General features: G+C 36.8%; 1 protein-coding gene across 2 annotated transcripts in view; it reads right to left on the minus strand.

Moving 5' to 3' along the window:
* Positions 1 to 27,084, minus strand: part of PRKG1 (protein kinase cGMP-dependent 1) — a 1,171,371-nt gene that overhangs the window by 419,311 nt on the left and 724,976 nt on the right. For both annotated transcript variants that reach the window (XM_069461138.1, XM_069461137.1), the window contains exon 4: positions 6,317 to 6,422. In XM_069461138.1, coding sequence (XP_069317239.1) covers positions 6,317 to 6,422 — 106 coding nt within the window. The remainder of the gene's footprint in view (positions 1 to 6,316; positions 6,423 to 27,084) is intronic.

Genomic DNA, 27,084 nt, shown 5'->3' on the forward strand with positions numbered 1-27,084 from the left:
TTTATCTGCTCCTCATGTCATCTTTAATGAGAATGGATCTGCTACCACGAAATGGGCTGTGAACAGACAGACTCAAAAATGGGGTGAGAAAGTGCCTCTGTATTTATGCTTCCCGTTATTTCTCTTCAAATTAAAACTATGCCAGCTTTGTCAAGCTTAATTCTTATGCAGGTTTCACAATCTTCTAGAAAAGCTCTATTAAAGCTCAAAGCTTAAGAGCTCAATAGGTCTGTCACTTCGTCTTTAAAATATTTTTTTAAAAGTTTGAAAATCCCCCAAACTGTTTTCATATGCACTCTCTTTTTCCCACTTCTTTTTGTAAATTATAGGAGAAAAATCTGAGTAAAGGAAAATCATAATTTTGATTTTCCAGAAATGTGATCTCAACAAATTGATTAAGCTTTATTGTTGTTCCTTACATAATCTGTGCCAAAACCAAGTAGCATCTTTATTTTTTCGGGTTAAAATATGCAGAAGATACTCTGTAAAGGTCTAAATAGTCCAATTCCTTAAAGGAAAATCACAGAATGTGGCCTCAGCAAGAACAAGTCCTGCTTACAGACCACTACCCTTGCTTTGGGAACACAATGGCAGGAGGGTGGAAAAGAATCATAAACACAAACACAGTATCTGAATGTCTGCAGAAGATGTTGATCCGAGCTGTTAGTCATTTAATATCAATTTTAGAAATAAATGCCTGATTACAAACAGGTGGTAAAATTCTAAACAACTGATTCTGAGAATACATTCTAGGGGGGTGAGAGGAAGGAAAATACTGCTGAGGTTTGAGAGAAGGGCACTAACAGAGAAAAATATGGTTAATGAGAAATCCCAGGTACACCAAAGACAAGGTCGACCTTGTCCAGATTTCTGTGTTGAAATCTACAGACAGCAATGCACAGGAACTAATACTGGAGTACCCAGCATCTAATGAGCCAATATAGGGTGGAATTTAAGAGTATCAGTTCTGGATCCACTGGCTGTACCACTAACTAGCTGTGCGGCTTTATTGGACTCTTTGGCCTTTGTATTCCCATTTGTTAGATGGAAATGATGTTAGTACTTAAGGATTAAATAAGTTAATATATCTAAAGTGTTTTGAACCCTGCTTGGTCCACACTCAATAAATCTTTACTAGCATTATCTATTATTTTGTTTATTCCTAATTATGATCCTTCATGGCGGGAGCGTTTCCCATTTTCAATTACTGAGCCTAAGTTTAAAGAATCTTGCTTAAGATTATATACCACCCCACAGTTATTATTCAAAATGGATTTTATAAATGCAGCCATGTGCAAAAGCCCATTCATCCTCTTGACCCCTTATATGTGGATGTTGCTGGGAGGGGGCCATTAGCAGGCATATTTGACGTGTCACACCCTAGATCACTCTGGGAAATACACCCATTCAAAAGGCGAGGAGTCTCTTGGGATTATTTCCACTGGGAGGCACCATAGAGCACACGAGGAGATGGAAAACTACCACGTGGGGCAAGAGAGAATGAGAGAATGAGGACATAGAAAATGGAGAGGGAGATGAAGTCGGCAGTAGCCAGGGCAGCAGGGCTTTGAAGACAATGATAAACACTCAGGTAGTCTTTCTCCTAGGAGTGATAGGAAGTTATGGAAAGGTTTTATGCAGGGGGAGGTGACATGAGCACATCTGCCTTACCAAAAGATTCTCTGGTGGATAAAAAATAGTTTTTCTGAGGGTCGACAAGATCCATTGGGTAGCTTAAGTCCTAAAAGATTCCTGCTGTGTCTCTTATGTATCAGTAAAGCAAGTAACATAAATTGAGAACCACCATTATCATTGTCATCACCATCATCATAGTTTAGGGACAATAGAAAACCCATTTCCTATAAACACATCGCAGCAGACACACAGCTACATACTAATGCTCCTCTGGGTATAGGTGCCCATGCCAACAGCAGCAACAGAGAATGTGCTCAGAGAAAAGCAACACAAATTAACTCTGGCAGTTATTTGGCTCATTTTCCAGAATCCATCTTAAAAACAACAGCATTTTTCAGTAGCCAAAGATGATGGAAGATGCTGGCAAATGGCAAAATCGTGGCTGGACCTATAGCAATCATGCCATGCTTAGTAGCACTGCCCCTTGAATATTTTTTTTTTCTATGCTTGCAAAGGAACATCTGTGTTTACATCAGGGAATGTGAAATACAGGCACAAAAGAGAGATGACTAAATAGGATTAAAGAGCCAGAATCACAGTTTGATGTGGCATCTGATAGCAAAGAGGGGGCCAAACCACATGACTGACTGGTAGTTACAAAATGAGTAAATACAAATAAAACCCAACTTTGACAATAAAAAAAAAAAAAAAATTCCTTGCCTATTGGCAGTGCATTTACATGCCTGGTGTGTCCCCTTTTCCCGCCCGCCAAACTTATGTGTGTATTTAGGAAAATGAGGAGGAAGAGTGGCATGGGAGGATGAGTAGCAATAGAGGGTCACTCCTCTTTTAGCCTGTCACTGCCCCTGAAATTCCTCAATTAGGAAGGCACTGGGATGTAAAATAGAGACCCCTACTGAGAATAATTCTGATGATTTGCGTTAACATTTGCTAGAGTTTCAATTTTTCTGATTGTGTCACAATTGCTTTACTCCTTTAACACCTTCACAAAATATAAAGTATATGACATCTGTAGTAGAAAAACCCAGATGAAAGTTTTATTTAACAAACACATAAAGAAAAACGTCTCCCCACTCACTTCACAGTTTGCTATAGAGGACTTAAAGTATTAAGTCTATATTTTATAAGGTTAAAGCAGGTAAGCCTTTCTGCACATGAAATCGTAAGGAAAAAAATGGACTGACTTGACTGTATAAAACTTTAAAGTTGTACATGATGTAAAACAGTAATAAGCAAATTTTTAAAAATCAACAACAAACAGAGATAAAAATGACTCTGGTTACAATAAGAAAATTAATTATTTTTAGTCTTCTGAGTTTTTGACAATATCATCATTTTTCTTGGGGATATTATGCTATCTCTTAGTAGCCTTGTAAAATAAATGGTACCATGTATAGCTAACCTGGAAATGTGAAGAAAAATATATACCCTTTCAGCTATTGGGGCTCTAAAAATGATAACCCAAAGTGAAGGCCTCAGAAGCAGCTCCTTTGACCTTTTCCTGCCCTTTTGTCTTTGGCCTCTCATTCTCCCCTGAAGTAAGACGTAGAAACTAGAATTCCTGTTCCCCAAGGCAGGTCATAGAAATCAGAACCTCTTTTCTCCAAAGCCAGCCATAAGCCTAAAAATATTATTATAACCTTCCCTCACCTTTCTGTGTAACAGCTGACAGTAAAGAAATAAAAAGCCTTATTCCAGAGGGGTCTTACCCATACTGGGGAAGAAGAAATGCTACAACAGAAGAGAGGCCAAGAATCTGAACAGACAGGCCTAGGTTTCTGCACTCAGTCTATTATCATTAGATCTTCCCCTTTTTGTCCAATCACAGTTCTATGGCTATCCATTCGGCATTAAACCTAAGCATAAATATGTATAGTTTTCCCCTGTATATTTAGGTCTTCATTCTGGAGGCTCCTGTGTCATGTAAAACTTTGATTAAATATTAATACATCTGTTATGATTTTCTCTTGTTAACCTGTCTTTTGTTACAGGGGTATTGGCCATGACCCTTATGATAGGGAGGAAAGGGATCACCCTCTCTCTGCCCCTACACAGCTTCCTGGGCATGTGACTTGTGCAGAAGCATAGGATTGACACTTAGAAGTTCCCTGTGCTTGTTTTAATACTATGCTGTCAACATCTTGAAATTTTTAATAGTTTTTCATAAAGAAGCCCCATATTTCTATGTTGCGATAGTCCCTGAAAATTATGTCCTGGTCCTATATTTGCTGTCCTATAAATTGCCTATCTACAAAGCAGTAAGTTTGGTGCCAAAATTTATACCATGATGCTTAAGAAAGAACTTCAGTCCTGAGAAGTTTATAATCTAGGAGTAGATATAAGCTTGCAGTGGTCAAATTATAATGAAAGAAAGTAGACAATAAAACATGTGACAGAGATGAAGCTCCAGAGGAGGAAGAGGTTGATTCTGGATGGAATGAAGTCAGTATCTGTGGGAAAGCCAGCTTTTAGTTGGGTCTAAAGAGAAGAGAAGGATTTGAACATGGTTGATGGAGATAAAAGCCGGAGCAGTGTGGTGTGGGAAAGCACAGGCAGTGCATGGGCACATGGAGTTATTTGGTTTGCATGGGATAAGAAAAATCCAGGCTGACAAAGCTGGCTGGCTTTGGCTCTAGGAGGCCTTTGAATGTCCTGCTAATGAAGCTGTAAATAATTCAACTGGAACTGTGAACCACTGAAGGGTTGTAGAGAGAGAACCAGTTGGTCACAGTTATAATTAAGGAAGATTAAAGCTGGCCTCAGGCAATGATGGTCATCCTGTCACCTCTCTGGACTCCTAGCTTAGTCATACATTTGCAAACAATGTGAGCTGGATGTTTTATGGGGTGGCCAGATGGAAAGTGACATCAAAGTCAGCCCCCATCTCTTTTTAATGCAGCCAGTTAAACTCTACCTGCTCTAAGCTGACCAACCAAAAATGTTCACTCACTCTGGAGAGCTAATTTTATTGTTTAAGGTTTGAATTGTTAGAATAAAGAATGCAAACTAAGGCAGCTCTGAGAAATAATGCCGAAAAAATAAGTGTATTCCGAGTTTATGAAAACACACACGCGCACCCACACAGAGTGAGACATCTCCATTTCCTAAAAAGAGTTCTTATTAGAGTTATTTGAGATAGCATTCCCACTTGGTCCATTCCCTTGCAAAAACAAACTTATGGGAGCTAAAATCAACATCATAAGTGTCCAGTGCTTAGATAGGTGACACAAATAACGGGTTCTATTCTACAGGTATGCATTTCATTGATTACAATCTGGGGTCTTTATCAGAGCTTCATCAGAAGAAATCAATAACTCTTACACTTCAAGTAAAGGCTAAAAATTAATACTCATTCTGTCTCTCACCATACACATGTGCACAAACACACACACACATCTATATACACATATATACATAAATATCCCCCACATATATATGGCACCCAAATAGTTTAATTTCTTTACAAACTATACTAAATTTCAAATAGAAATTTACATTTCCCCCTCTTCTAAATGTTTCATTCAATGACATTGAGAAAAAAAAATACCAACACCCTGCTGGCAGAATAACATTTTAATATCTTATTACTTAACATCAAATTAGAATCGAATTATCCCGTTAGCAGGAACATAAAAAGATTTTATGTGGAAATGAAAAGTGAATAAAAGATAAAGTAGAAACAAAATAACAGGAAATATCCAAGTAAAGAATATTAAAATTGCATCTTAAATAAATTCAGTAGATATATGTTAAATGTATCACTAAAACAAAACATAAATTTGACTTTTCAGCTCCATTTTAACCATTTATTCACCAAAAATAAAAACATAAAGCCAAAAAACTGTATAATATTCCAGGCTCTCAAAAATAATATCCTATTTAGTGATACACTCCCTTTAGCTCACATGATCTATGCATCAATATTTAATGATGGTTCTGCTTTTTTAAAAAAGATACAAAATAACTACTTTTTAAAAAGTCATCAGAATTGTCAATATTCTTTTCAATAATAAAATATTTCCTTTATAATAAAATAAGCTTAGAGAGAAAGAAATTCATTTCAGTGAATATCAGTCTATTCCTAAGAAGTTAAAAGCTGGCTTTTCATTCTAATTTTCATCCCATATTGAGTTATAATGGTAATATATATTATAAAGGGGAAAAGCTATTGATATTTCAGAACTGCAACATAAAATGAATTTAATTTGGGAAATTAAACTCAGGATTAAAGGATAATAAGCTTTTTCTTGGAACTTTTCCTTCTTAGTCATCTGACTTTTCATATGGAAACTCACACAAAAGATGACTCAGTCTTCCAGTGTGGGTCTGTTTAGAAGATGTGCCATAAATATATTAAACAATAAAGAGTTAGAGATAAACTCAATATCCTTTTTTGTTCAGGAAAATGCTCATTTGTTTCTCTGAAACATTGGATGGCTAAAACATGTGATGAAATTCTGAAGTTCTGACTTCACCATAAATCATGAAAATTGGCACCAGAAATATAAAGAAGCCTGACCAAAGTTTTGCACTTCTACAAATTTGTAAGCTATTAAGATTAAGATAAAAGCAAAAAATCTTCACTGTACTGCATTTCAGATAATAGAACTGCAAAGAACATAAATAAACGCTCTCAAAAGGAGAAAAGAAAGCATCCTACCTTTTTAAAAATTCCATATACTCGGTATGCTTGATGAGTCCTGTCCTCATCATTATTGTCTGAAAACATTGTCGATCAATGGCCCAGAGTTTCACATTTACAAGAGCTGGAAAAAAAGAAAAAGAAAACAAGCAGGGAAAAATTAATTAGAGAATTTCAACTGTGAACAACATCCTGCAAAAGAGATGAGTTATTCATGAGAAGTATGAAAATGATTAACCTTTTACACACATTTAAAGCTAAAATCAGAATGCTGTCCTATTTTATTTAAAAAAAATCATGTATGCTTACAGGCAAAGTGTACTTTATAATTTTCCATACTAGTATTATTGCATTCCAGGAAGGTTCCTGTTGCTCTTATGTCCCTTGGGGGACAATAGTGTCTAAGCACACGTCAAAAGTATTAGTAATTCAAGACTATACATGAAGAAAATAGCATGAAGAGAAAAAGAGGTTCACACGTAATAACCCACCCTGGTAATTACCCAGAATGGTGTTAATGACACAAATGGCCATATTTTAATGGCAAAAAGTAGAGGTAAAAATTCAATTTTCAGGTTTGGAGGGTATTTTGGGTAATAGAAATAATAATTACACAATGACTTCTAAACAAACCTTGTTTTACAAATTGTAACCTGTGTTCAAAGTTGCCACATAGAAGTTTTACTAGATATGTTTTCTGAATTTTAATTTCTACTCTTATACATCACAGTCTTTGGCAATGCATAATTAAATGTTAAAGGTGAATACCACAGAACATCACCATTTAATCTATTAAGCACATGACTAATAGACGCGTTTCAGAAAAAGATGTTATAGAACAACATGTCAAGGTAAACTCAGATTTTAAGACATGAACACACTAAAAATCTTGGTAATTTATGATGGGTATGTGAGAGGTTTGTTTTATTATTCTCTCTACTTTTATATATGTCTTCAAATTTTTATAACAGAAAATATTTTAAATTAGCACACAAACTAACAAAAGCCAATATAGATATCATAGCTATGGGGTATGGGTAGAGAAAATGTGGAGGTTTGAGCAAGACCATTGAATGAGGCCAGGATATATTATAGTTCATTGAGCTAAACATAAAAAGGCAGAAGAATGCAATTCTCTCTTCTTCACAGTTCTCAGACTGAGCCCAGTGAATGCAGTGGATTGTGATTTAGGAGTGAAGGGGGGGAAAAAATGTTAACAGAGTAATTAGGCTATGTATTCACTTGGACTGTGGGTAGGCAGAGGTAACACACAAAGGAACTGGGAGAAAGACTATAAAGGAATATTGCACTTCAAAGTAAACCCTATCTTTGAATTTTACCTATTTTTCCTTACAAAATTGAAGCTAAGAAACTGGAATATGACTGCTTCCTTGGCCAACTCTATATTAGGGGCCGGGGTGGGGGAGAAAGCATCCTTAGTTAACTAGAAAAAGAACAAAGCAGCAAGAACTTGTGTGTACACGGCTCCATTCTAAATATGCTTTAAAAATGACACTTCGAAAACAAAGCTGTGGCTGGTACTCTCCAACCATATTCTAGTTCCTCTGCTGAATCCAGGTGCTTTCTCAGAACATTAGTTTACTTGAGAAAAACTGTAAGGCTGGATGATATAGCCATGAAGAACTGGGAAAATCAGGAAAAGATTCCTAACAGATGGAACTGCAAGTGGGAACTTGAAAATGGTAGGAGTTGAGGTAGAAAAGAGGTGGAAAAAGGATAACTGAGTGAGGGAAGTACATAACCTAGAGCAAGTGAGCTCGGGAGTCCAATCAGGGAAACGGACTGAAATGGCTGAGGTTTCTGTAGGGTTGCTGCATAGTTTGGGAGTAAGTTGATGCAGAAGCCAGGATTAATAGAAAGCTATTAGAGATCTTAAAAAGACAAAATGAAGTAAAGAAGCAAAATTTAAAAGCACACAACATGGGTACACCAACACGTTTTTAAATGTTTATGCAAAATAAAATGGAATAGAATAAAATAAATATTTCCATATTCATCATAATTCTTAATGGTTCCTAGGTACCTCCCACTAAAGGACAAATTAGAATGCACCAACCAATTTTGTTATTTTAAACACTCATGGCAATAAAAATAGTTTTAGCTATCATATATAATATATATATATATTTTTTTAATGTACCTTAAAGGAATGATTAGAAATAGAATGTCTCCATGAAGGAAAGCATACACACATTTCTAAGGCTTGGCCCTGCAGAGACTTAACAAATTCATATTCCCAGCAGCACTATGTAAAATTTCCATTACAGGCTCTTAAACCGAGAGATATGACCACTGTGATAGCTGAGAAAGATCTATCTAGGAGGGGCATAAACTAGATTAGGAGATACCTCGGTCAACAGAATATAGACCAACAATGGTCCTGCTGAATATCAGTTTATGTGAAAACTGTAGGGCAGCACAGCAATGTGAGGAAAGCTCTGTGTGAGGAAATATGGTACTATGTTGTGTGAGCAGTTTCAAACAAGGAGCAAAGAGCGCCAAGCAGAGGTCACAGTCAGGAGTCAAGGAGAATCATAGTGAATATGGCAGCATGGGACTAAGAGCACAAAGGCTTGGCAGTTCTGTGCGTGTATGTGCATGTGCATGTGTGTGTGCATGTGTTTATGCATGTTTGTATTGCAACCAAGCTATCTGCAGCATTTTAAGTCTGAGCTTTTTAAGTCAAGCCCAGACATTGTTCCTGGTTCCCCCTGAACAACCCCTCTGTCCTATGAACTGCTACGGCTTTTTCTGTCTGTATCCCTCACTGGTGCTTGGCACATGTTACCAATATTGTTATTTATCTCTCATAGGTCTATATCATGTTTCCTTATATAAATTTGTATATTCCTTTAGAGAAAAGTCCCTATCTCCTCTTCTATAATCTCCCTTCCCACTAGAAATTAGTTTTTCCTTTGATAAGCATTAGGCCTATTTGTTGATTAATGTAATTTATATACATGAAGTTCACCTGCAAAAAAAGCCACAAAAGTATGTAAGTTTAGGTGGTCTCTGATGTTACATTAAAATATCTAAACTAAATTTATCAGGTTTCATTATCCATGTGTTGAAAAATGAGTTCTAAAAATAGGTAATTCCATAGTTTCATTTTACTTTTTAGTTCCTGTTTATAGGGGCTATTGAAATGTCTCTAAGTAAAATCTACCTTTCAGATATTTTGCATGATACTGAAACTGCAAGTTTGTCCATGACCTTGAGCAAGATGCCAAAACCTTTTTTATATTTAGCCTTGGCTAACATACACATTAGTCAAATCAGTATTTTACAGGTGGGCAAGCATGACTAATAACCACCTTGCCCTATTACCAAAAACATGGTTATATTAGAGTTGTGATTAACGTCTTGCTTCTTAAACAGCCTGCTGGTGTCCAAGTCTGTTGCTTCCGTAACTTAAAGAGACCATTCAAACAAAAAAGTCTTCATTTACTTTTGATCTTAGGTGGTGTATTAATCTCTGTAGGGAATAAGCACTTCACAAATAAAATTCCTGTGATTTTCATGATGATTACTATCGGTGAACAGTTCAGTCTGAAGGGCATAAAGCAAGAAAATGCTGGGAAGGGACTTCCCTTTTTGTTCAAGTATATATCTCAGATTCTTTGCTGAAACATGTATCATTTTCTCGGGTTAAGGCCACATTCTACTCAGTGGTACACATATAAACTGCCATCACGCGGAGATCTCTATGTGTACACTGGAAACACCTTTAACATGGGAAACAGCTAGCCTTCATTTAAGGGGCACCAAGATTCAGAGGAAGGAGCTATGAAATTGTGCTAGACTAAGAGACCACAAATCTGGATTTGGCTTAAATTCTCCTACTGGGGAATTCATCTGCTGTTCAATTCAAATTCTGGAAGAATATTGAGAAAGCATATGTGAGTATAAAGCACTTAGAGACTCAAATATTTATTCAGCCCATGTTTATTTTACACCAGTATGGCAGACATTGGGGCTCGATGTAAAGGATAGAAAACAAACTTACAGTGCCTGCCCTCAAGACACTTGTGATCGAACACATAGGAGGACAATCTATTGTCCATGCCACACCTGGCCTGTGGTCTCCTTTTGTACGGTCTATAAGCTAAGAATGGGGCTTGTATTTTTAAATGGTTGAAAAATTTTAAAAGAAGCATATTTCATTATACACGAGCATTATTTGAAACAAATTTCAATGTCCATAAAAGAATTTCAGTATCCCTAAAAGTCTTACTGGAATACAGCCATGCCCATTAATTTACATATTGTTTCTGGCTGAACTGAGTAAGTGCAACAGAGACCATATGGACTGCAAAACCTAAAATATTTCTTATCTGGCCCTTTACAGAAAACACTTGCTGATTTCTGGTCTTGTCTAAGAGAAAAACAAATCAAGATAAGTGTTACCATGGGTAAGTTTCTGGCACTGTGAATACACAGAAAAGGCAATGCAAACTTTCTGTGAGGAGGAGCTGTGAAGAGCTGATTAACAAAGGCTTAGTGGAAGAGAATTATCTAAGCCAGGGTTCTACACCCAGTGTTATGGACTGAATGTTTGCTTAGGGTTCTACATCCAATGTTATGGACCGAATGTTTATCAGAATTCAAATATTGAAGCCCTAGTACCCAATGCGATGGTATGAGGAGGTGAAATCTTTGAGAAGATATTAGGTTTAGATGAGGTCATGGGGATGAAGCCCATATGATGGGATTAGTGTCCTTATAAAAAGAGGAGGATACAAGAGATGAATCTCTCTCTATGTGACCACATCAAGAAAAGGCCATATGAGGAACTAACCAGGAAGAGGGCCATCACCAAGAACTTGACCACATTGATACCCTGATATTGAACTTCTCGCCTCTAGAACTATGAGAAATAAATTTTGGGTTTTAAGCCACCCTGTCTGTGATGCAGATGGTTTCTAATTCACAATGGTTTCACTTATGATTTTTCGACTTTACAATGGTGTGAAAGCAGTATGTATTCAGAAACCATACTTCAGGATAGTTTTCAATAAATTACATGAGATATTCAATACTTTATCATAAAATAGGCTTTGTGTTAGATGATTTTGCCCAACAGTAGGCTACTATAAATATTCTGTGCATGTTTAAAGTAGGCTAGGCTAAACTATGATGTTCAGTAGGTTAGATGTTTTAAATGCATTTTCAATGTATGATATTTTCAACTCACAGTAGCAGGTAACCGCATCATAAGTCAAGGAGCATATGTATTTGTTGTAACAGCCTGAGTGACTAAGACACCTGGCAACCACAAAGCCTCAAGGTGTCCATGGATGGAACTCATGGTATTCTTGAATGTGAAGGGAAAAACAACACCTTTATTTTTACTACCCTATAACTGAAATTTAGCATTTCTTTCATTTAGAAATGTGAGCAAACCACAGTAGTGGTTTGTCACTAACAGAAACCGTGGCTATTTTTATATCATCCTACATTTGCTGTAGTTATCTTAAATACAATTTACACTCATCAGTACTTTGAAATTATGGCAGTTACTAGATCTACCTCTAGATCTTATTTTTATTAAGTTACTATATCACAATTCTTTATTAAATATGTTATCACTGTATTTCAATATAAATGGTTTCCTTTTTATCTTATGTATTTTATTTTATGCTTTTAAAAACATTGTTCTTAGAAGGGTGTACAAGTGCTGTCCGGAAAGTATCCAGCCATGTAACCATTCTCATTATGTTAACAATGGCTGGATACTTTCCAAACAGCTGCCCTCATACATGCTTTGCCAGACTGACAAATGCATCCATAGCACCCATAAGATTAAGTGCCCCTGCTCTAGACAAGGCCTGGAGGAAGGACTAGTCCAGAGAAGGAGGTGGTAGGAGTGATAAGGATAGGGCTGATATTTAGCTGGTTTACATCCACAGGGGCATGTGTCAGTTGTTAAAACATCAAAATACTTTTATACTATTCAGTAAATAGCCACTTCCCCGAGTTCTCTGACTGTTCCTCTGGTCCTTATCTCAGCATCCCCTAGGATCCCCACAGTTCAGTAACTCAAGGGTTAAGACTAAGGTCAGCAGGGGCCCAAACTAAGTAGGCTAAGGAACCTATTAGATATATTTTTTTTTACTATATGGTTCCATTTATTTAAACTGTAAAAACAGATATAACTAGTCTATTGCGTGTATATATATAAAAGTTAAGATATATGAACTTTATACAAAAAACTCTATCTCTTTTGGAATACATTTAGCTTACAGTTGGTATAACATTTGTAAAAGGGATAATAATATATATGTTCCTACTTTACTGTGAGAATTATTTTAATTTTTTACATTTTAGAATATTACAAGGGTACAAATGTTTTGGTTACATAAATAGCTTTTGTACCATTTGAGTCAAACTTATAAGTGTGCCCTTCCCACAGATAGTGTATATTGTACCCATTAGGTGTGAATTTACCCATTCCCTCCTCCCTCCTCCCACCTGCTTGATTTCTAATGAATGTTATTTCCATATGAGCATATAAGTGTTGATTGATTAGTTTCAATTTAATGGTGAGTACAGTACATGTAGTGTTTTTTTTTCCATTCTTGTGATACTTCACTTAGAAGAATGGGTTCCAGCTCCATCCAGGATAATACAAGAGATGTTAGTTTCCCATGTTTTTTATGGCTGAGTAGTACTCCATGGTATACATATACCACATTTTATTAATTATTGATGGGCACTTGGGTTGTGCTAGATATTTATTTATTTATTTATTTATTTATTTTTTGAGACAGAGTCTCACTTTATTGCCCTAGCTAGAGTGCCGTGGCATCAGCCTAGCTCATAGCAACCTCAAACTCCTGGGCTCAAGTAATCCTTCTGCCTCAGCCTCCCAAGTAGCTGGGACCACAGGCATGCGCCAACATGCCCAGCTAATTTTTCTATGTATTTTTAGTTGTTCAGCTAATTTCTTCCTATTTTTAGCAGAGATGGGGTCTCGCTCTTGCTCAGGCTGGTCTCAAACTCCTGAGCTCAAACGATCCACCCGTCTTGGCCTCCCAGAGTGCTAGGATTACAGGCATGAGCCACCGCACCTAGCATGTGCTAGCTATTTTTAATGTTATCCTACCACCACCACATCACCACAAGCGCTTTCCAGAAATAGGGGTCTGGTTGCATATATAACGAAGAAAATTGACTCTTAAAGAAACTAAAAATGGTCCAAGGATGCTGAGGTTCTAAGAGGTAGTCAGAGGTAAAACTGAAGTGATAAGGAAAGCAGAAATGGTTAGATGGCAAAGGTTCTTGTATGCCTTGCTGTGGAGTTAGGACTTAATCCTGAGGTCAGTGAGGAAGGGGGCACTGGAGGACTGAAAGTAGGTGATTCACTTCAAAAAGATTGTGCTACAATTGCAAAGATGTGGAAACAACCCAAGCACCCATCAATACGTGAGTGGATTAATAAAATGTGGTATATGTATACCGTGGAGTACTACTCAGCTATAAGAAATAATGGTGATATAGCACCTCTTGTATATTCCTGGATGGAGCTGGAACCCATTCTACTAAGTGAAGTATCCCAAGAATGGAAAAATAAGCACCACATGTACTCACCATTAAATTGGTTTCACTGATCATCACCTAAGAGCACATTTAGGAATAACATTCACTGGGCGTCAGACAGATGTGCCTGGGGTGGGGGAGGGGATGGGAGGGGATGGACACACTTGAAGCTCTGATGGGGGGGTGGGGCAAGGGCAATATACGTAACCTAAACTTTTGTACCCCCATAATGTGCTGAAATAAAAAACAAGATATGAATAGGAAAAAAATAAAAATAAAGTACAAATGGGATATTCCAAGTCTATTCTTGTTCTTCATCGGAATATCACCATAGATGCTCATAATCTATATTAAAAAAGAACTGGTTTTCAATTTGAGCTGTGTCTGATTATCTTTTCCCTATAATAAAACATTAGTTGATTTTTCTGAGAAGGATTCTGGAGTGATTTATTTTTTTCTCAGTTTTGACTATGTTTTTCAGGGAACATTATTAGGTAGTAGGTGGGTCTCACTTAAAAGGTTTGCTGATCCATACTTTGTCTAAAAGGACTAGAAAATCTGAGGGCTTTGAACAGGAGGATAGGCATGGAAAGGTATCATTAGCTCACTATTTTCCCTCACCTCTAACATGAAAGAGCATCAGCTCACACCATAAAGTACTATAATATATGCCAAAGGAATTCCAAAAGGTTTATTCTACCCCTTGTTTATTAATGCTTGAATCATCTGTGATCACTCAAATACTTAGTGTGAGAGAATCAGAAGCTTGGAAGAGAGCTTGAGGGTCTCCATAAAGCCCACAATTGCTTCCCAGTATCATTAAGGCATATGTTAGCCTAAAGCTAAATTCCAACTGCCAGAATGTTCTGAGACAAATGCTTCATATTTAGAAAAGGCCATTTGCTGTTTATGATGCATCTGGAGCCCACCAATGTCCCCACTGTGCAAACTGCCTTCCTGTTAGTTTGAAGGATATACTTTAATCTTTTTTTCATAGAAAAGTTATCTTTATAATGACATATATTATATGAAGAGGACAGCTTATAAAAGTGGACATTGCAGATTAGAATAATCATTATTATACACTGAATAGTAGAAAAGTCACCATCAATGTTGTCATGACATTCATATATTGGAAAGGATATGGTATAGTGGGCTGCCCTATAATGAACTGGATAGCTGCTTCCCTAAATTTTGCTTGATTTAATGCCATGTAGAAAGTAACTGAAAATTGGTGGAAAATGATTCACTGACATAATTTAAGTCAGTTGACTTTCAAATGTTAAGGATATTGGAGGGACCAAGTAGTTGCTGATGTATTTTAGTACATAATGATCATTATTTGGAATACCTTTGCTGGACACTTACTATACACTATGATGCAAACTGCAATTTGTTATATTTATATCTACTTAACATATATCAATCCATGAGATATTCTTATCTCCTTTCTATAAATATGGAAACTGAGTCTCAGAAAGGCTAAGTTTATTGCCCAGGTCACATATATAATAATTAGAAGAGTCAATTTCATTCTGGGTGTACTAATACGTGTTTCTTCTTGTTTGTTTTTGCTTTGCTTTATTTTATTTTTTAATTGACAGATAAAATTTTATGTATTTACCATGCACATGATGTTTTAACGTACATATACATGGTAGAATACTAAATCTATCTAATTCACGTTTGTATTACCTTACATAGTTACCATTTCTGTGGTAGAAATATATTCATTTTTTTTGGCCGGGCGCGGTGGCTCACGCCTGTAATCCTAGCACTCTGGGAGGCCGAGGTGGGCGGATCCTTTGAGCTCAGGAGTTCGAGACCAGCCTGAGCAAGAGCGAGACCCCACCTCTACTAAAAAATAGAAAGAAATTATATGGACAGCTAAAAATATATATAGAAAAAAAAATAGAAGGAAATTATATGGACAGCTAAAAATATATATAGAAAAAAAATTAGCCGGGCATGGTGGCGCATGCCTGTAGTCCCAGCTACTCGGGAGGCTGAGACAGGAGGATCGCTTGAGCTCAGGAGTTTGAGGTTGCTGTGAGCTAGGCTGACGCCACGGCACTCACTCTAGCCTGGGCAACAGAGTGAGACTCTGTCTCAAAAAAAAAAAAAAAAAAAAAAAAAGAATGACTGAGAGTGTGCTAATAAGATAAGAAAACTGTCTAAAAAGAGCACAGAGCTTTTTGAATACAATAAATGTGTCTTCTTCATCTTTGTATTCCCAGTTCCTGGCACATAGTAAAGGGCCAGTAAATGTTTGCCAAATGAATAACTCATACATATTTCTATCTGGTGCTCTCAGCCATAAATGTCTCCCAATTCTTCATTTCAGGATAGCCTTTAATTCTATTATAAACAGGTCTCATATAATTTAATTGATGTCAAAGCCCAGAAAAAATTTCTAGAATCAAAAATCATTAAACAGATGATTTGTGATTCTTTAGAAAAGGAAACAGAGGCTGAGTAGCCATTGACTAATGAGATACATTTTCAATGGGCTCTTCTTCATGTAGGAGGGTCCATATCGTTTCAGTGTGGCTCAAAACACATCAGATTTTGGGACTCAATCATAAGCTTCAATCTCTGGCAAGCTACTGAGTTGGATTTTGCCGGAAGCCCTGTTACGGTGACATAATTTCCTGCAGGTTGGCACAGTTTGAAGTGTGCCTAATTCAAAAATATCAGCACATATTTGATAAATGTCATTGCACATCTGTGTGTAACAAACAGACTTTGTCTTGAATACCATTAACAAAACAGGCATTACATCTGTAAGTCCTTTGCCTCTTGGATGGGCTGCATCCCTATACACTACACCAAAATGTTGAAAACATATGTTTACGTATTTGCTGAAATTCAAGTAAACATCTTTAAAAAGTCATACTAATAACTTCTCTTTACAAGTAGGACTATACAACCTTAACTCAGGAGTGTTACTAAAATTTATTCTCCCAAAGGAGGGATTTCCTTTTCCTACTCAGTTCTTGTGTTGCTTTTCTTTCTGCAAAAAGGTGTACATATGCCAGAAGCCATATATTAATATTTGGCAAATTCCTAATCTTATTTCTTTGGAGCAAAAATGAAGCATTAAGATTATATGTCTATTAGCCTCCTGCTATATCTCCCCAGAAGATCCCACTGTTCATATGCTTTAGAAATTTCTATTTTTCGTATACCTCTCCATCACCTCAGTTCATTGCCACCTTAAGGCTAGAGTCAACAACCATAATTTATGAACCCTTTCAAGTCCTCACATGAATATGAAAAACAATGCTCCCATCTAGGTCCCATTAAGAAAGTGTGTGACAGGGCTGCTTAAAAGAAACAGATGCAATACTACTTGGCATTTATTTTTTAGGCACTAGTAGACTTTGAAATAGAAATATCCTTTTTTGGCTCATCTCTTCTTTAGTAAATTATATGTAATTCTCTAAGTTTGGCATAATTCTGGAAAAATATCACCAGGAAAGGGAGCTCTCTAACAGTCTTCTCTGCTGGCAGATGACATCAAGAAATGTCAAGTGAGCTCAGCTGTTTTACATTTTCAAAATTGTCTGCTTTTGGCACATTATGAGAATGCCATTTTCCTTCTTGTGATTTTTCTCATCTGGAAGATACACAGTGTTGCAAAGAAAATTGATCATTCAACAATGATTAGAAAAATGAGCTTTAATTGACATGAATGCCGAGGATGGTTGTGCTATCATACAACATGAAAACTGATAGTTCTTATATTTACACAGATGAAAGAAACAGCATCATCTATATTTTACAAGGGGATCACTGAATGATTTCTAGAAAGATTTTCTGCTCAAACACATTTTTAAACACGCTCCTTTTTCTTGCATTGAACATCATTCCACATAATGGCACTGATTGTAAATGCACTACTGTTACCCAGAGTGCAATCTAGTCACCTAATGACTTGCTCAACTGCATAAACCAAAAGGTTAGTCAATACATTACTCACCTTCCTCCGTCAGTCCTTCCATCAAATTGCAGTTTTAATTAAGCATGTTCCTCTTCATGTTATCTCTTACCCCTGTCTCACCTTATAACTAGTAAGCCCCCAAACAGAGTTATTTTGACAATTAATTGTGGTAGGTAGTTTGTAAACTTTGATTCTTCAAATAAAAGCAAGCAATAACATTTAATCATTGTTTTGATCAGACCTTTGTAAATTCTGACTTTGATAAACTCTACCATTGGTCAGTATCATTGTGCCAACTCCTTCAGCAGATAATGGCAGACAAAGCAAAGGCTGTTATCTGCTCACACCATTTAAGGATGTATATTTACTAAAAGAAGGTAAATATTGGTGCCAATATGTACAGTAGAGTTACTTCTAAACTTTCGAGCCTAGCCACTAGGAGGCTTACTTAGGTGTGTTGTTACACCTGCAAGCAGAGCCTCTTTGGGGAACCACAATGCTAGGGAATTCAATCTCAGTGCCCAGTCTCTGTGCATCCCTGGTCCTCCTTTCTGAGTAGGTGATCAATCAAGCTACATTGTTGCTTAAGCTAGATTGAATTTGTTCTCTGTCTCAAGCACCAGGAGTCCTGAATGCCTTCCAAATTGCTAATTCTGACATGTTCACAGAGCTTTAATTTATATATGCATAATACAAAAAAGATATCAAAATCTGAAATCTTTAAGCCATTTGAATAGAATTTTACAGTTTCATAGGGCTTCTACATATACGGTTTTAATTTTTTGAAAAAGAAACAGATAAAAACAAGTTATAATTACATTTTATTAGTAGACAAAAGGCTCAGAGAGATTAAGTGGTTTAATAAAGATTATACAGCCAGAGGTTCAGCCCCAGAGCTCATCTTCTATGGGTCCTTCAAGGACATTCTCAGTTTATATATCACAAAATTTTAGCCACAATAACCAAAAAATGTTCATATCAATATGTTACTGATGTAAGATTCACATTTTCCAAATTGTAAATTTGGAATGCATGATCTTTATAAAGAACAAATTATTTTAAACCATCTAAGAACTGACACATTTGTAGAAATCTTAAGCAGTTTAGTTGCTTTTCTTGAAAGTTATGGCTGACTGAGTGGTAAGGCTCTCAAGACACAGAGTATAATCATTAGGAAGTATTAGGCCGGGCGTGGTGGCTCACGCCTGTAATCCTAGCACTCTGGGAGGTGGAGGCGGGCGGATCATTTGAGGTCAGGAGTTCAAGATCAGCCTGAGCAAGAGCGAGACCCCGTCTCTACTAAAAATAGAAAAAAATTAGCTAGGCAACTAAATATATATATAGAAAGAATTAGCCTGGCATGGTGAAACATGCCTATAATCCCAGGTACTAGGGAGGCTGAGGCAGAAGGATTGCTTGAGCCCAGGAGTTTGAAGTTGCTGTGAGCCGGGCTGACACCATGGCACTCTAGCCCAGGCAACAAAGTGAGACTCTCTCTCAAAAAATAAAATAAAATAAAATAAAAGAAGTATTGATACATAAAGAAAAAAAAAGAAAATACTGAAGTCCTAAGTGAGTCTTGAATGTAATAAAATATTTGTTCCATAATAAGTATTTAGGAAACACTAAATGCCAAGTACTATAGGTAGGATAGTAAACAAGACATAGATATTTCCTGTCTTTTAAAAGTTTACAATAATTTAGCAGAAAAGAGAACAATAAACCAAGCAATATCAATACCGTGTGCTTAGTGCCAGACTCACCTGGCAAGTTCACAACTTGTGTGGGGAGCCTCCCTTGGGAGCATCTAACCTAGTCCTAGAGGTAAGGAAAGATTTCCCTGAACAAAAACTGTGTACAGGGAGGCCAGGAGGAGGAGGAGTTACCGAAGGAAGAAAGGGAAGAATGGTCAAATTCCTGACGTTAATGAAGTTAGTAAAACCTTACTTTACAACTTCAGAAATAAAAAAAATCCTATTTCTTCTTTCCTATTATTAAGTCTCATCCCCAGAATAAAGATTCTCTTTAATCAGCTCAAGGCTATAGACTCCTAAAGCATTTGCAAAGCTTCTCTACCTTTCACCACTCAGCATAGAAACAACAGATCCACCATCCTACTGCCAAATTTTATATCATCTGGCCAGCAATTGAGTAGATCTTAGGCAAAATTAATGAAATCTCAACAAACTCTGCACCTTCTCTGATTTCACTGATATTGTTCATTCGTTTCTGATACTCCACATCTCTAACAATTGCACCTACACATCCTGGCAACAACATTGGGTACAGACTTGTAGAGATTTCAAATCTATTTTTATTGGCATAACTGACACCACCTGCTTCAGAGATATAGCGAACCATGAGAGATGGAGACAGTACAGCTCAGGCTTCATAACTCATGTGTTATTATTAGCTACAGATATGTTATGATGTTGCACAGATAATACAAGTTATCATCTTAAGTAACTATTGGTCTATCTATCTATATTGGCTGAATGAAATAATGTCTCCCAGTCACTGACAAAAGTAGCAACGTGTGTTTTCTTAACTGCACTGTGTCTCTGTCAATTTGGCTTTATGTATTTGAACCTGGCGTGAGCACATCGTGTTTGCTCCGATACAAATGTGTACTGAACATAGAATCAGGTTGACAGGAGCCATCGGCTGGTGTACAATTCAGTTCACTGTAGACTCTACAATGTAGAGTGCTGAGTTGGGAGACAATCTTTAACAGAACTTGTCTCAATCCTTAATGCTTTTGGAATCTTGTCTCCACTTAGGACTGCCGAACAGAAATTTGAAATCTTCAAGATAAATCAATAATACAATAGATAGACATTGAGCTGTAACAAGTTGCATGTAATAGGAATCCAAGAACATGTTTTAGAATTCAAACTTTGTCATTTTGATTTTACTTTTTCTGGCTCTTCAAGCTTCCCTGGTCAAGTGTGTTTAATCCAATTTTTTTTCTTTCCCCACTTCTTCAATCAGGAAACAGTGATAAAGAGGAACAAAAAGGTTCATGGTCAGGATTATGCCACAGTGAAAGTGGAGAGAGGTTTATGCAAAGGCCAAACTTGGAAACTTGGAAAACCAGAGTTTGTATTCAAAAACACCCCCCTGCTTTTCCCCTTCCATTTCATGCACTGGTTACCACTCGCCTATTTTCAAAATCATTTTTTTAGGGCATTGATGAAAAATACCAAAAAGAAATAAAGGGTCTTTTTCTGATGGGGACTTGATACTTTCCCAAATGTTTTAATATAAAAATAATCACATTATAATTTTATGGCTTATAGAAGGAAGAAACACTAACCATCCAGGGGAGCAACCTCAATTCTAAAAAAAAAATGAGAACATTTATTTTAATTAGTCATGGTCTTTACACTAATTGCTCTCCCGTCACAAGTTACCCTTTTTCCATCAATAACATACTTGGCCTTTTGATATTAAAAAGGGAAGATGAAAGACAAAATCAAAAATGAATGTAATTTTTTATTCCAAAAGCTATGACTATTTTTAAAGCTAAATTAATAGTAGTCTAATTGACGCTAATGAAACCATACAGTCAGATCTAGACTTAGGAAATTGTTCCTTATTTCATCAGGGAAGGAAGTTCAATACTGTAATCATATTGTCAGCTGAATGCCTGAATAAAGCAGCTGGACTAAGGGGAGCTTACCAGAAGAAGATAAGGCACAGACATACCCCATAAAGTCTTACAAGCTCTGGGGTACAGTCACAGTTCAGTCAGGTTGCTCCAATGACTAGCAAAGTGAAAATCATTTCAGGATTATGCCAGATGTAATATACACTGGAACTGATTTTAAAAAACAAAAAACTAGGCCGGGCGCGGTGGCTCACGCCTGTAATCCTAGCACTCTGGGAGGCCGAGGCGGGTGGATCGCTCGAGGTCAGGAGTTCGAGACCAGCCTGAGCAAGAGCGAGACCCCGTCTCTACTAAAAATAGAAAGAAATTATATGGACAACTAAAATATATATATATACAAAAAAAATTAGCTGGGCATGGTGGCGCATGCCTGTAGTCCCAGCTACTCGGGAGGCTGAGGCAGTAGGATCGCTTAAGCCCAGGAGTTTGAGGTTGCTGTGAGCTAGGCTGACGCCATGGCACTCACTCTAGCCCGGGCAACAGAGCGAGACTCTGTCTCAAAAAAAAAAAAAAAAAAAACAAAAACAAAAAACTATTCTGGTTTCCCTAGAAATGTCCCAAGATAAAATTATTCATCCTTCCTGACAGGCATAAGTTATTTGTTTTGTTTTGTTTTTTAACTCTGAAAGAGATGACCAACCTATGCTTCTGGTTTAAGAACACAAGAGCATACATCACCCGATGCTAAAAATCAGATGGGAGAACGATGCATTGAAATTCTACGGAGAAAAAGGAATCCTGTGGGCAATTTTCAAGAAGGCTACTCATCTCCGCATTAGACACAACGGCATAAAGAAGAGTTGAAGGACACTATCCTGCAGGCACAGCATGTATTTAATCTTTATTAGAACACAACTAAGAGACTCTGCAGGGCAGCTGGGGGATGATTGCTGCGGAGACGGGGAAGTCAGAGACCTGTCAAAGGGCAACGTCAGCCAGAGCAGGGAAAAAATACATCAGAAAACCAGGCAAAGGAAGGCCTTTCACAAGGGGAGTGTAACAAGGAGCAAGCAGATATAATGAAATGTCAAAAGGGATGGAGAAAGTTAGCCAAGATGACAAGAGGGCCAACAACAGAGCCAACCCTTTCCAAAGAATTAGCCAGTTTTACAAGAAGCTGCTACATTCCTATTTTGAGGACTGTGGCTTGTTTTCAATGAAACTGAAGTTCACATCATACATTTGTCTACACATTTATAAACTGTCTTATTTGCAAAACAAAGGAACAATCCTTTCAATGAAGGCTCTATGGTAAAGTATCATGAACACTTTTCAAATATAATTCTGTTTCAGAAGAACTAAGACATTGGTTCTCAGACTTTAGAGGACATCAAAATGACCTCGAGTGCTTTCTAAACACAGATTGCTGGGCCCCACCCTCCAATAGGTCTTGGTTGGGACCCAAACATGTAAACACCTAATAAATTCCCAGGTAGTGTCAATGGATGCTACTGGTTCAGGGACCACATTTAAGAACCACTGGTCTGAGGAAAATGAATGAGTATATATATTTCCATAGATAGGCTTTTAACAGGACCATAACAAGCAAGACCAAGGAGAATGGTTTACTTATTTACACTGTAATCATTTTGAAACAAATTCAAAACCTGAAGGAAAATCAAGAGGCAATTTCATTGGAGTAGAGCAATTTTGTTGTTTGTTTTCTTCTAAAATAGATTATTTTCTATTAATAAGGGTTTCAGATTAGTGCTTCACAAACTTAAATGTGTTTATGAATCACCTGTGATCTTCTTAAACTGCCGATTCTGATTCTATAGCTCTACAACGGGGCCTCATATTTAACCTTTCTAACAAGCTCCCAGATGATACTCATGCCATTGGTCCAAATGTAAGTAGGAAGGAAGGGTCTCCAGGGACCCTGGAGGAATTCAACCACCTTGAGCAATCAGCCTGTTTTGCAGCTGCCTTTTTTTGCAGCTTGTAAAACCTGCAGCTACCCAGTTGGCTAAAACTAGCCCCTGATAAACCCTGGAAGCTTACAGATGAACTCAAGTGAACTTTCCTCATTACCATGGTAAAGTTTCCACCCCAGGAGGAACTACAGCTTCATTACCATAACATGCAACCTATGTGCTAGCATGATAGACTCACCACATCTATGCAAATGGAACCTCTCCTCTACATGATCACATATCATTTTCTTTCTTTATTGCCCATTAAAAACCCCATGCCACTTTCCCTCTAGAAGATACTGATTTGGGGAATATTCCCAGTGCTCTTCATTCTTGCTGCAAGTAATGAAACTCCTACTGATCAAGATCTACATTCTCGGGGAGAGTCATTTGTTACTTGCCAGGCAAACACAATTACACTACAAGGCTATAGTAATCAAAACAACATGGTACTGGTATAAAAGTAGACACATAGATCAATGGAACAGAATAGAGAGCCCAGAAATAAAACCATATAGCTACAACCTTTTGTTTGACAAAGCAAACAAAAACATACACTGGAGAAAGGACACCCTATTCAATAAACAGTGCTGGGAAATTTGGAGAGCCACATGCAGAAGAATGAAACTGGATCCTTATCTCTCACCATACACAAAAATTAACTCAAGATGGCGATTAAAGACTTAAATGTAAGACCTGACACCATAAAAATTCTAGAAGAAAACTCAAGAAAAACTCTTCTGGACATTGGCCTAGGCAAAGAATTTATGACTAACATATTAAATGCCATGTGAGTTGTGTTTAAGTCATGATAATTTTGAGCCCGGGGCTTCATGAAGTGTATGTACTCACAGGTCTCTTCACCTTGGGAGCTTCAAGAACTGTATTTCAAGTTGCATATATCTCACACACAGAAAACAATAAAATATAAGACATTTTTCATTAAATTAGAAAGGATTGTTTTGTTTTTCTATTATGAAAATAGAAAGAAACACCATGACCCCAAGGGATTTTTTTTCTGGTGTGGCAGTCAGTGTGCTAAGACCCCCAAAGTAAATATAACAAAAACAAAACAATAAATGAGACTTACTTAATCTAAAATTTTCTGCACAGTAAAAGAAATAGCTAACAGAGTAAATAGACAACCTATAGAATGGGAGAAAATATTTGCAAACTATACATCCCACAAAGGAATCTCTAAGGAACTCAAACAAATTAGAAAAGAAAAAAAATAACCCCATTAAAAAGTGGGCAAAAGATATGAACAGACATTCTTCAAAAGAAGATATACAAATGTCCAATAAACATATGAAAAAATGTCTGATATCACTAATCATCAGATAAATGCAAATTAAAACTACAGTAAGATAGCACCATACCCCTGTCGAACTGGCCACTATTTTTTTCTGTTCTGTTTATTTAATTTCTTTTAATTTTTTTATTTCAAAATATTAAGGGAGTACAAATGTTTTGTTACATGGCTTGAGTCAGGGCTAAAAATGTGCCCATCACCTGAATAGTGTTCATTGAAAAGATCTGGAATCAACCTAAGCAAGAGCCCATCAGTTCACCAGTGGACTAACAAAATGTGTGATATGTATACCATGGAGTACTACTCAGACATAAAAAAGGATGAATTAATACCTTTTGCAGCAATTTGGACAGAATTCGAGACTATGATCCTAAGCAAAGTATCTCAAGAATAGAAAAACAAACACCACATATATTCTCTAGTAAATTGGAACTAATCGATGGGCACACAGTACACAGAGGGACGTAAAAGTCAGAACGGCCATATATAAAAAAGTTAAAAAACAATAGATGTTGGTGCAGATGTGGTGAAAAGGGAATGTTTATACACTGTTGGTAGAAGTGTAAATTAGTACAACCTCTATAGAAAACAGTATGGAGATTCCGAGAAGAACTAAAAGTAGATCTACCATTCAATCCAGCAATCCCACTAAGTGTCTACCCAAAGGAAAAGAAGTAATTATATCAAAAAGTCACCTGCACTCATATGTTTATCACAGCACAATTCACAATTACAAAGACATGGAATCAACCTAAGTGCCCATCAACTCATAAGTGGGTAAAGAAAATGGAATACTACTCAGGCATAAAAAATAACAAAATAATGTCTTTTGCAACAACTTGGATAGAACTGGAAGCCACTACCCTAGGTGAAGTATCTCAGGAACAAATAAACAAATACTACATGTACTCACTTGTAAGTGGCAGCTAAGTGATGGATATATATGGTCATATACAGTGGTAAAACAGACTTTGGAGATTCAGAAGGGGGAGAATGGAAAGGGAGTGAGGGATCAAAAATTATCTATTAGGAATAATGTACACTAATTTGGGAGATGGGTATACTAAAAGGTCTGACTTTACCACTGTGCAATTCATCCATGTATCTAAAGACACCTTGTACCCCCTAAATCTAATGAAATAAAAAACAAAACTAATAAAGAAAAAAAAAAGAGGGGCCATCTACATGGTTTATAAATGGAATACAATACTTCCTGCAAATAACCAGAGATAAGCTTAATGACCTTCCCAGTCATCTTTCAGCTATTATATCATACAGTCTTTAGCCAAGCACAATATCTATCATCAAAATGATTTAGGGAAGTAAAAATAAGTCTACCAAACCGAGTCAACCATGGATGGATTTGAAGAACTTGTGACATACTTAGAGATAGACTCAACCAAAGGGGCCAGAAATGATTAAAAGTTATTTACAATTTTATAAATAGAATTACAAGTTATTTGATGTCTTAAGACTATTGGTTGAATAATATTTGGATGAAATTGTACATGGCAATATGTATTTTAAATATGCATTTTAAAGTTCTTTAGAACTTTTTTGAATTCTTTTTGATAATGAAGACAGAAGAAGATGTGATTTATCCAGGGTCTCATTTGGAATCAGCATTCAAAATTTATTTAAGTTTGTTGAAGGTTCATTTTACTCTAATATAAAACCTGATAGAAAACTACAGGGCTCTGAGAAATGTCACTGTGGGAGAATGATGAAGAAAGTGGATAGGAAAGGAGGAAAATTCTACACTCAAGGTTCATCTCCCATTGTGATGCATACACAACTCATTTCAAACTCCACTTAGCCCAAAGGTGAGAAAAGGTATAAATTACTGCCCATTTAAAACCCACCCCTAACATCAGAGTATATTAACAAGAACAGCAGAGTATATTAACAGGAAAAGCCTACCCAATTTTGAGAATCTGATTCGAAATTAAGTTTTTCTGCTCCTCTATCTGAAAGAGCAGATTGTACCAAACTCAAAGTGAGAGATTTGGGCTAAATCAACCAAGTTATCAAATAGAAGTGACATCAAAATCAGGCTCATATAATCTGTCATGAGATTAGAGGTAAAAATAAACAAACAAACAAACAAAAACAATCAGGCTCACTGTAGCCCCCCAACCTCTTCTTCCCACCAGGATCCTGGATGGAAAAAGATTTCAAAGACCAAAGTAGTTTTTCCCCAGGCAACTCAACTCACAGACACTGAGCAACATAACATGAAGTAGCAAATCATCAAAATCAATAACCAGGAAATGACTCGGGCAGGCAAACCACAATAAAAAATAGTCACCAGTGGCTCTCTAAAAGCATTCAGAATGCAAAGGCAGGTGGCAACTGCAAGCAGCAACAAACCCCACAGAGAACAGCTGA

Source organism: Eulemur rufifrons, chromosome 28, assembly GCF_041146395.1.
Source record: "Eulemur rufifrons isolate Redbay chromosome 28, OSU_ERuf_1, whole genome shotgun sequence".
Classification (NCBI taxonomy): domain Eukaryota; kingdom Metazoa; phylum Chordata; class Mammalia; order Primates; family Lemuridae; genus Eulemur; species Eulemur rufifrons.